Genomic DNA, 12,205 nt, shown 5'->3' on the forward strand with positions numbered 1-12,205 from the left:
ATTGAGGACACACATCAACATTCCAAACATACCTCCAAATTTGCAAAGCAAGATATTACAATGCAGATCAAAATGTTGTCACTTTGTCACCTCTGAACAAGTGAAAAACTAGCCACAATAGAGATATCCATAACTTAATCAAATTTCCATACGAACCTCTACTCTGATCTTCACCATACTAGACAAACTAACTCACTAAACTTCACTACATCATTGACTCAGACAGAGAAATATGTTGACATCAATGACAACACGTCTCTCAAATATATCTCAAGCACATATTTGGAACATTTTTCCAACATAGAGAAGCTAGGATATAATCGAAACAATGTCACTATAAGGAGAGTGAGGTTGTTAAAGAATGGATTTTTGGTAATTGAATACATCAAATGGAGAATACTCTAGAGAAAATCAACAAATATAAACCAAAAAGAAGAAGGCCAAAATAAAGAAAAATAAGGTCACAATCTTGACTAGACAAGGAATAGATACTAACAAAAAAACAAAAGGAAATAGATGAAGTGAGTGAAGAATCAGGTCTAAAAGAGGAGGAATATTACTTGTAGATGAGAAAGAAGACTAATGATAGAGTGGTTTTTTCCTCATTGGATTTTCCATGTAAATCTAGTATTATGGTTTTTTGCTTCTATGTCTCCTTTCATGTAGTTAGGTAATTACATTTTAAGAATTTTTGTTAAATAAATGAAATAAAATTTGTATGTACTAACTCATTGGCTCCTCTAAGTACTCTTGTGTGTTAAAAAATTGGTATTAGAGCAAGGTTCCTTTGTACAACTTTACAACTATGGTAGAACTTGAAGTGGAACACATGGGATCTAATGTACTACTTAATCCTGTGGAAGATGATAAAGACATGTTTGAATTCAATGAAAAACATTGTTAAGTTGATTATGAAGGAGAACTCATATTTGCACTAGAAGATCTAGATGTAACAAGCAAAGAAAATGAATAGCTTAAAATCAAACTCAGAGAGTCAAAAGAATTTTGAGTGCTAAGGTTGAAACCCTAGTGATAGTCTACAAAGGTTACTTACAATCAACTTGAAACCCTAATTTTTAATTATTAGAAGAATTCATTATGAAAAATTCGCAAGTATATAATTTTATAAAAGACCACGACCAAAACATAAGAAAATTTTCCTTCATAGCCATGAAAGATGACAAATGTAGGGCATTCTCTTCTATTCCAATAAACATGGTATATACTGAGGATGTACAAATCTACATTAACTCTATTTCAATTAAGATTGACCACACTAAGTTTGAAGAGCTCAAATATAAAGTCTTTGATGACAATGACAAATATAAATTGGAGTCTGCAAATGTAGAAGCAAAGCAATTGGATTACCATAACTTCTTCTATGAAAATGAATGGGTCAATTATGTGTTAAGAAAAATTCATGATGATTTAATTTATCTTGGTAAGGCCTATAAGTTTACCAAGGATGTTATTAGTGTTATTATGGGTCTATTTTCCACTGGACTGTCCTAATAATTAAGGCAATAAAGAATGAGAAAGAAATAGAACTGACTAGTGCAAAATTTGAAAAAAGAACCTTGAATATTAATGACATAATCGACCTAGGTGTTTGAGTGTTTGTTTCACCAATTTTATGTAATCAAATGAGACTACCATACATAATATTATCTATGGATAAATAATTAACCTTCAATGATAATCAAATGCTTCTAGATATCCGAGTTACAATAATAAAATCAATCAATTATGTTTATAAATATATATGAAATTTAAAAAAGAAAAAAAATGAAATTAGCCTAAGGATTTAAGTTGAATATTGTATAACAAACCATACTAGGAGATTTGTGACTATTTATGATAACATAATTATCACATGACTATTATTGGATAACTAAATTCAAAGTGTGCTACTCTAGCTCAATTATCCACATGTAGAAATGATTTCTACAATTAAACTATTGACCTCCTATTTATGGATTCAACCTGAACCTATAGACTCATTATGAGAGTTCAAAATTTCTCAATGCAATTTTCTAATACAATATATTATGGTATCTACAAATAATAGGGGTAGATATAGAAGGGACCTTCCTCTTAGTAAAACCCCTTGATTTGATTTAATTGTGTAATCAAATTTGAAGACACACAACATATTTATATAATATGTCTAGCTAAAATTGGTATCACATTAACTCAATTTTAACTCTTGATACTATAACATTATTCCCTAATGCCCACTAACCTAGATTCAAGATTTATCTAATTGATCTTAAGGAATTAGTTTTTTCTCTTTTATTCAGCACTCTAGAACACAAACTTGAATAGATTAAGTTGGGAAGTAACAACTAGATAAAAATGGTTTGACTTGAGTCCATAACTAAATTTGAATAATAATAATTATGAAAGCCATAACCACGTTTATAAAAAGAATCCAATAAAAAACAAATAATTGAATCCAAATCCTTATATTATATAAACTCAAAATCAATAAATATTTATAATAATTACAAGTTTTCAGATAAAAATTTATTATTCTACATTAATTATGACATTTGAGACAGATAAGTCTAAAATAAAGTATACACATTTCATTCTCACACAGCTTATAAAAAGTTAAACGTCTCCATTTATTTATTTATTTATTGTGATTTTTCCTTTAAAAAGGGAAATGCAAGATGATGAATCAAATGATAGCTGGTTTCAGTACTATGGTCAAATAAAGAGAATAAACAAGACCAGGCAGGTCCTCTCGGTCTACAATAAACTTTTTTTGAGTCGTAAAAAGTGGTCAAGTGTTGATTATTTTTATTGTAAGAAAAATTATATATTTATGTAATCAATACATTCTTTTGACTTTGGCCTTCAAACAAACATAATATACATTTAAAGCAGAGTTCCCTTCCATTAAGGGTATCAAACATTATATAGCTCATTTAAACAGAATTGTTTCACACACCAAATGTTATTTTAGTAGGGATCCATTCTTCTTCTGCAGGAGGATAAGTTGCATCAGCTTCTTCATACATCAAAAATTTGAAACATGCCTTCCATTGCTGATGATCAGAACATGCATTCACGGTCAGTCTATCTCCCATTCTCAGCCATTTGAAGTTTAAATTACTCTCTACTCGAACAACGCGTATTTCCAACACATCTTCCCCTCCATAACCTATGTCTGGATGGATCACTTTGCGTGGCCCTAAATTGTGCTTCCTGTCAATTCTGCAGCACAGTCTGTTCGTACCTTCCTGATTAAAGACTTGGCCCAGGGAAAGGCAACAGACAATATATCCTGCACAATAATTAATCTCATTCTGATCTGCACATAATTCAAGACAATTGTCTTTCTCCCCGTTCTGTCCATTTGCTTCGGCATGATGCCAGGTTGGTTTGATCACTTGACTTGAAATTAGACATTGGGTTTGGAAAGAGATGGCCTGCAAATACTGATATACGTTAATTGTTTAGACATCAGCTGTCTTTTTTAATATCATACTAGCCCTTTAGTTGGACGATTTTATCATACAGAATTTACCTGGAGGGAATCATAGAAAGATTGGAGTTGCACTCTGGAGACGCCAAACCCGCCAAAGAAAACACTCTCCAAAGATTTGAGACCCTGGAAACAGTTTCCCAGTGTGTCGGTGGACATATCCTGACACCCCATTAACCTTAACGTGGTTAATCCCTGCAAAGAATCTAACCCTGCTAGCGTCATCAGATGACGTGATTTGCTGACATCTAATCGAATGAGACTCGTCAATCCGGACAAGCAGGGTAAATTGTCCAGACGAGCGCAGTCGCGGGCGTACAGCATCTCCAAAGATGACGGGACCGCTGGCAAGTTGGAAAGCTTGCTGCACCCATCCAAATGCAGCTCCCAAAGTGCACTTAACTTTTCTAAGCCGCTCGGGAGACTGCAAAATCCGTTTTGCTCAAGATGTATTACTCTTAATGAAGACAATTCGAATGTTCCGTCTGGGAGTCCATCATCACATAGTTGGCAGTAGCCGGCATCCAGATACGCCAAAGCTTTTAGGCCGCCAATGGTATCTGGTAGCTCTCTAAGCTTAGGATTGTGATGAATTTCTAATCTTTCCAACCGAGTCAGATTGCCAAAATTAGCTGGAAGATTGCGCAAATTCTTACACCAAGACAGATCCAATTCCTGCAGACTTGAAAGCATACCGAAATCCTCATGCAAACAAGAAACACCAGAGCCTTTCATGTTGAGAGAAACTAAGCTACGGAAGCTTCCCACCGTATCGGGCAGGCTTCTGAGTGAATGACAATTATGCAAGTCCAGGATCTGCAACTGGGTATAGATTAGAGTAGCAGGAAGTTCCTCTAGGGACACGCACCCACTCAAAATAAGCACTTTAAGTTTTCCAAGTTGTATCTGTTCAAACATCATGAAATCCATGAAAGAATCTTGGAATAGAGAGATTAAACAGATTTGCACTCAGGCAAAGAAACACAAAATACAGAGAAAATAAATACAAACAGAAACAGAGAACAGAGATTGTTATACATAAATCCAAACCCTTAATTTCCTTACACCAAAGAAATAGACAATATATGTATGCCTTACGTTTGGGTGTTCTTCTGCTTTTTCGTCGCAGAGATGAGTTATCTGGCTATCAATCACCTCCAGAATAACAAGCTTGTTGAGGTTCATTCCCGGAGGTAGCCGTCTTGATGAATATCTCGTCAATCTTAGCCATCTCAATTCGTCAAAGTATGCCTCAGGAAAGTGTCCCTTTATCACAACATCTGAAAGCCAGAGCAGTCTCAAGTTGTACAGTTGGATGAACATGTCTGCCTCCATTGTCTTCCTCTCCTTGGGCTCGTAGCAAAGATAACACACCTTCTTGGCCTTGTCCTTGATTCAATATAAAATTACACAGAAATCACTCGCTTCCAGTGTTGGCAGAATTTAGTTATTGTGTATGATATAAACATAAAATAACAACCTAAACTTTTTTATCAAAGTAAAACACAGGATGTAGAGAAATAGCTAAATACCAAGGGTCGATGTAAAACATCCTGCACTGCGTCCTGATCGAATAGTCTTGTTCGTTTGCGGGGCTGGGAATTCATTTCATTTGCCAAATTTCTTGCCAAGTCTTTGAGGCAGCCATGGATCAACAATTCATTACCAGGGCCCAAGTTTACCAAGGACTTTTGCAAGAGATTTCTGAGAGAAGCGTGACAACTCCGATACAGTTCTGCCCAAAAGATCGTAGCAATTTCTTTGTCTGTCCCTGTAAGAAAACAAGCAGTATCCAGAAACATTTCCTTCTCAAAGGGATCAAGGGTATCGTAGGAGGCTCTAAGTATCTTTTGCATATTGGGCTCACACTTTAACTTGTCTGCCATGCCTTTCCAAACATTTCTATCGGCCACACCAGCCAGGGTTTTCCCAAGAAGTTGGAGGGCAAGAGGAAGGCCTTCACAGGCACTAACTATAGTGTTGACTAGGGTTTGTAACTCTCGATCTAGACAACAGGGGTTAGGCAACGCATGGAATTTGAATAACTCCATGGCATGTTCTTCAGGAAGCCCCCTCACCTCGTGAGTTTCGTCAACTTTGGCCAATTTTAGAATTTGTTGATTCTGCGTTGTAATAAGCAAACAACTACCTTCCCCTAAGTCAGTGAAATTCCCCCCCAGAGCTTCTAGCTGCTCGGAACTTTGAATATCATCCAGCAGGAGGAGAATTTTCTTACCCTTGAGAAAGTGTTGCAAGAGAGCTTTACCTCTATCAACATGATCTATTTCGTCTCTGAATGGTGAGATATCTTCGAGCATCTGGGTCTGCATCTTTCCAAGCACATTTTTTTCTTCACATCTTTCACCAACACGCAGTACAAAATAATGCAATCCAAACCGAGAGTACAGGAGTTGATTGTAAACAACCTTGGCGAGGGTTGTTTTGCCCATCCCGCCCATCCCATGTATACCCACTTTCACAACCTCCTTCTGACGATCTGCTCTGTTAAGTGATCTCAAGAGGTGTTCCACTTGCCAGTCTAAACCAAAGCATTTTGGAATGTCCAGACATCCCTTCTCTGAAAGTAAGATGTTCACAATTTTCTCCAAAACTTCTTTGATCAAAATTTCCTCCCTGGAAAAGGGTAAACTAATATCAATGGCATAGTTTACACATGGCAATTGGAAAGAAAAAGAAAAAAAATCATCTTGTGGAGGCTTACTCGGAAATTTGATCGTGTGACCAGCCAGGGAGACCGCCAACACGCTGTAATGCACTTTTCAATTCAGTGATTTCTTCAGGGCTGAATGCTTTCTTACTTTCATGTTTCTCGAAATATTTTGCATATATGCCTCCATCCGGGTTACGAACGTCTGAAGAAGCAACTTTGTAAAACAGAGGTATGATTCTTTTTCCATACTTTTCCATAGACCCTACTTCCTTCAGGCACCATTTCGAATCGGCAAAATTTTTGGAGAAAATTGGAATACAGATTCTGCTTGACCGAATGCCTTGGTCCAAAGAAGAGGATATATATTCACCCTTCTGTAAGCTTTTACTGTCTAAGAAAGTAATAATACCCACTTCAACAAGAGCAGAATGCAATCGATTAGCGAAATCTCGGCTGTCGAAGCCCCGAAAGCTCAAGAAAACATCATGATCATATATTTGGTTAGTACAGAGATCGGCTGAAGACCAGTTAGATAGGGACATGTTGCGTCTGCAACTTTTCTCAAAGATGAGAACTGATAAACTGGTCAAAGGATAGATTGGGTTCCGTTTATGTTTGATATTCTGTGCAAGTTATTTATGTTCATCCCCATATGGAGTATTAAAAACATCAATTCAGGTACATATTCATATTTATTTTTCACTCTACAAACAATTCTTATGTCAGTAGTGAGTATAGTATAATGTACATTGTATATTTATTTTTGTGTGGATTACGAACATTTTCTCAGCCGCCCTTAAAAGTTGACAGGATAGGTGGGGTTAACAAATTTTTTTAATTTAGTGATTCAACCATGGTCATACGATAATATCCAAATCAAATATCCATTACTCCAAATTTTTATGCTTCCCTTTGGCTGATCAGCCGCCTTAAAAAAGTGACCCGAGTTCGACTTCACTCCAAGACAATTTTGTACAGCTTCAAGCAGGGGCGTAGGATCACTTGGCCAAGATAAACTTTTAACTAAACAATAGACTAAGGTTAGATTAGAGCTTAGTTGGACAATAAGAATATTCTCTGCACATGGTGTGCGTAATTCTTTCAATCCAAAAAGTGTTTAGTTAGAGGAGAAAAAGACCAAAATGTATTGAAAGAATAATTGTGCTCTCTACAAATTAGACATCCTTTCCCATCTAGTAGCATCATACGGTAACAATAATTATCTCTCACGCCAACTGTTTACATGTGAATATATAAAGCAATTTTTTCCCCATAACTCTATTTACTCATCGTTAATGCTCTTAAAAATATTTGCATTGGCAACATAACGTGAGCGCATCATCTAACTAATAATGCAATTAATTTAAGATATTTAAGAATCTAACATACATTCTAGTACATATCTTATTATTTGAGATTTAACTATTAAATAATTTAAATCTTACGTCAAAGTAATTAAAAATATAGTCTCAACTTCAATAGATATAAAATTGATGATGAAATATTTATTGAATTTTAACTTAATTTAATTAATCTTTCATACTTATTGAGTTATAAATTAATTAGGTGAAACTGGGATGGCACTGGATTAGGAATATTTCATGTCACTTGTCAAAATTATCTAAAGTTTAGAGGGAAAACTAAATTTATTTACCACCAATTTGCTTAAATTTACAAACTTAAACTTAAGCTGACTGAACTGGAATACAAAATTCTTGGGACTGCTAGCTTTAAATATTCTTAAACTAGCAGTTGCATGAAATTTGCATGCAACGGGGGAAGCCGATAGGCGGCATAGTGGGCGTCCTGCATAGTGCTTTAACGCAAACCGAAAAAAACAGTGTTCAGAAAGATTGTACTCGTTCTACTTCACATCATGGACAGCTAACACAAAAAAAATGCCACGCACTGTTCGTCACGAAAAACAACCGGTCATTGGAAATCGTCCATGGCCGGATTGTCTTGCACTTCTACGGGGAAAATCCCTCACTAAAAGCCTATCGGCTTAAAAATCTCAGCAACACCAGCTCTATTTTGTAGGAAAGCCCCTCCATATGACCCCAACCTAAAGAAAACTTTATTGTAGATATTAACAGAAAAATGCTACAGCATATAGAAATAAATTCTTATTAGTATTTTAAACAAATTACATGCCTCTTCATTTATAGAGGATATCACTCGAACTAAGACCAAAAACAAATAAAACCCTATAACCTAACATGGAGAACAGGTTGAAGACGTCGAGGACATATTGGCATGTTTTAAGCAAACGTGAAAAACACTCTTAACGGATAGAAGGAACTTGCAGTTCACTTTCAACTGATTGCAAACGTGGCGTGTGGGAGAAATTAATTCCAACACATGAGGCCGTTGTGAATCCGTTGAGCAGGCATGCCTTGTAACTAAGCTGGTCCAACTTCCCACGGTATTAGGCAGTGAGGGATTGTACAAGTTATGAGGAATTCTATACCACTTTAACGAGTGATTTTACAAATCTTATGGCAGTGAGGGATTTTTTTCACTCAACAAAACAAGCTCATTTACATAAATCTAAGAAAAAAAAGTCAAACATACATTCACAGATGCAATGGTATGCCCTTTATTCTTCCGCAACGATTGACACTTACAACTCCTCTGACCTATGACTTCTTTGTGATCACTGCAGACTACAATATAGATTGGGTTCTCATCACGAATCACCTCGTCTTTGGCATCTTCTCTCACTTTTCTAAAGACAACCTCACATTACATGCTGGCAGCAGAGCTCTACTAAATACAGGATTTTTCAAACACAAGCCTCTCAAAAGGAGCAAACACAAATTGATACCAGTGCTACCATTACTATATGCATGGTGACCATTATCTCTTAACAATCTCTTTGAACTCATTCAAACACAAGTACTATGACATTCTCACCGTGGACTTGACAATGACTGGCTCTCACTAATGAAACAATAATTTCTTTGTTTCTTTCTCGCAGCTACAAACCCGTAGGTCTGGCAAACAACAACGATCTCCTCTTTTTCTTGATGTTTTCATAGCAGAACTTGACTTCATCTATGATTTTCCTTTGACTGGGCAAACATCTGCGATGGACTCCAAGCTTCAGCTTCTTCCTTGCTAGGCTGCTTCAAACTCTTCAAAAACTGGCAGAATTTCTTTTGTTCTCCCTCACAGATCTCTTCTGTTGCACTCTTCTGCAGCTGCTTTCCAAGTAATTTTAAAATTTCCTACCATTGGCTCTGATACCACTGTAAGAAACAGGGGAGCAAAAAAACAGAGCAAAAGAAAAAAACAGGGCAGATAAATGAAAACCAGATTTTAATTGTACAATCCATTTTTTTCATTCATCACAGAACTGATTACAAAATGCCTCATAATATTGAGGTCTACTGATCTTTCTGGAATACATTGACTATATGGGAGATTTCATTACAACTTGTAGTGCACGAAACTGAGAAGATAAGTCAACAATAAATATCAGAAACATCCAGAATGTGTGTGAAGATGGTAGATGTGACAGTAGACAAGTTGAAACAATTCATTCCAATCTGACTAAGATCTGTAGACTGCAGATATGGAGGATACGAAAGATTTGAAATTGATAAAAGCTCCTGGCAAGTAATAATATTGTTACGGAGGCTTTAGATTATAAAATTGACTATACGGTGGAGGTAGTTGGGATTATATTCTAACATTTTAGAATTTGTTGATTCTGCGTTGGAATAAGCAAACAACTACCTTCCCCTAAGTCAGTAAAATCCCCCCCCCCGAGCTTCTAGCTGCTCGGAACTTTGAATGTCATCCAGCAGGGGGACAATTCTCTTACCCTTGAGAAAGTGTTGCAAGAGAGCTTTACCTCTATCAACATGATCCACTTCGTCTCTGAATGGTGAGATATCTTCGAGCATCTGGGTCTGCAGCTTTACAAGCCCATTTTTTTCGTCACATCTTTCACCCACACGTTGTACAAAATAATGCAATCCAAACCGAGAGTAGAGCAGTTGATTGTAAACAACCTTGGCGAGGGTTGTTTTGCCCATCCCGCCCATCCCATGTATACCCACTTTCACAACCTCCTTCTGACGATCTGCTCTGTTTAGTGATCTCAAAAGGTGCTCCACTTGCCAGTCTAAACCAAAGCATTTTGGAATGTCCAGACATCCCTTCTCTGAAAGTAAGATGTTCACAATTTTCTCCAAAACTTCTTTAATCAAAATTTCCTCTCTGAAAAAGGGTAAACTAATATCAATGGCATAGTTTACACATGGCAATTAGAAAGAAGAAAAAAAAAAATTCATCTAGTGGAGGCTTACTCGGAAATTTGATCGTGTGACCAGCCAGGGAGACCTCCAACACGCTGTAATGCACTTTTCAATTCAGTGATTTCTTCAGGGCTGAATGCTTTCTTACTTTCATGTTGCTCGAAATCTTTTGCATACATGCCTCCATCCGGGTTACGAACGTCTGAAGAAAAAACTTAGTAAAACAGAGGTATGATTCTTTTCCCACACTTTTCCATAAACCCTACTTCCTTCAGGCACCATTTCGAATAGGCAAATTTTTTGGAGAAAATTGGAATACAGATTCTGCTTGACCGAATGCCTTGGTCCAAAGAAGAGGGGATATTTTCCCCCTTCTGTAAGCTTTAACTGTCTAAGAAAGTAACAATACCCACTTCAACAAGAGCAGAATGCAATCGATTAGCGAAACCTCGGCTGTCGGGGCCCCGAAAGCTCAAGAAACATCATGATCATATATTTGGTTAGTACAGAGATCGGCTGAAGACCAGTTAGACAGGGACATGTTGCGTCTGCAACTTTTCTCAAAGATGAGAACTGATAAACTGGTCAAAGGATAGATTGGGTTCCGTTTATGTTTGATATTCTGTGCAAGTTATTTATGTTCATATCCCCATATGGGGTATAAAAAACATCAATTCAGGTATATATTCATATATATTTCGCTGTACAAACAATTCTTATGTCAGTATTGAGTATAGTATAATGTACATTGTATATTTATTTTAGTGTGGATTAGATTTTATGTTATCATACTCTACATATTGTGTGAAGTTGGTATTCGAACACTGCACATTGGGCTTACAAGCCATCGCTTTTCACATGATAATTAGTTAACGCAAATCTCTGTCACTCCAACATTTTCTCAGGCGCCCTTAAAAGTTGACAGTATAGGTATAGGTGGGGTCAACAACTTTTTTTGGTTTAGTGATTCAACCATGGTCATAAGGTTATATCCAAATCAAATATCCATTACACCATATTTTTATGCTTCCCTTTGGCTGATCAGCCGCCTTAAAAAAGTGACCCAAGTTCGACTTCACTCTAAGACAATTTTGTACAGCTTCAAGCAGGGGCGTAGGATCACTTGGCCAAGATAAACTTTAACTAAACAATAGACTAAGGTAAGTGTTAAGAGGAGAAAAGTGTTTTAATTATAAATTGCAGACCAAAAATTATTGAAAGAATAACTGTGCTCTCTAGAAATTAGACATCCTTTCCCATCTACTAGCATGATACGTTAACAATAATTATCTCTCACACCAATAGTTTACATGTGGGAATTCATCTTTAATGCACTTAATTAGACTTATCAATATTTGCATTGACAACATAACGATGAGGACATCATCTAACTGATGCTGCAATTAATTTAAGACATTAAAAAATCTCACATACATTCCAATACATATTTCATTATTTGAGATTTAATTATTAAATAATTTAATTATACAACAAGTCAAAGAATTGGTGTCTAATTCTTCATAGCATGTTGATGTGGATGTGGATAATAATGCTGCCTTAGGAAATAATATTCAGTTGGGGGGCATTCTTGTTATTGTGCTTGATGAAAATCTGGTTCACCAAGTAAATGATCTTTCTAAAGATCATGAGCATCAGATGGATGAGGACATTACGAATAGGGTTATCTGTTCCATTGAGAATGACTTGGGGGGAATTAAATCGACCCTTCCTATGTCTGCATTTGCTAACCCTTTTGAGGTTTTGGCCTCATCAGAA

General features: G+C 36.4%; 2 protein-coding genes across 3 annotated transcripts; both read right to left on the bottom strand.

The window, feature by feature from the left end:
- Nucleotides 1–2,782: 2,782 nt before the first annotated feature.
- LOC131064850 (disease resistance protein RUN1) lies at nucleotides 2,783–6,876 on the bottom strand. Of its 2 annotated transcripts, none has more exons than XM_057999146.2 (5): nucleotides 6,216–6,876; nucleotides 5,026–6,127; nucleotides 4,592–4,882; nucleotides 3,536–4,399; nucleotides 2,783–3,446 (listed from the first exon to the last, which is right to left on the bottom strand). In XM_057999146.2, the coding sequence occupies exons 1-5, from the start codon at nucleotides 6,704–6,706 to the stop codon at nucleotides 2,949–2,951; spliced, it is 3,246 nt and encodes a 1,081-aa protein (XP_057855129.2). In that variant the 5' UTR covers nucleotides 6,707–6,876; the 3' UTR covers nucleotides 2,783–2,948. The 2 variants fall into 2 exon arrangements, with proteins under 2 accessions (XP_057855129.2, XP_057855130.2); XM_057999147.2 differs by having other exon boundaries at nucleotides 2,783–3,437; nucleotides 6,216–6,874.
- Nucleotides 6,877–9,481: 2,605 nt separating this feature from the next.
- LOC131064851 (disease resistance protein L6-like) lies at nucleotides 9,482–11,062 on the bottom strand. Its single transcript, XM_057999148.2, has 2 exons — nucleotides 10,481–11,062; nucleotides 9,482–10,391 (listed from the first exon to the last, which is right to left on the bottom strand). Exons 1-2 carry the CDS (start codon nucleotides 10,606–10,608, stop codon nucleotides 9,917–9,919), a joined length of 603 nt encoding a protein of 200 aa, XP_057855131.2. The 5' UTR covers nucleotides 10,609–11,062; the 3' UTR covers nucleotides 9,482–9,916.
- Nucleotides 11,063–12,205: the final 1,143 nt, after the last annotated feature.

Source organism: Cryptomeria japonica, chromosome 2 (genome assembly GCF_030272615.1).
Source record: "Cryptomeria japonica chromosome 2, Sugi_1.0, whole genome shotgun sequence".
In the NCBI taxonomy this organism is placed as follows: Eukaryota; Viridiplantae; Streptophyta; class Pinopsida; order Cupressales; family Cupressaceae; genus Cryptomeria; species Cryptomeria japonica.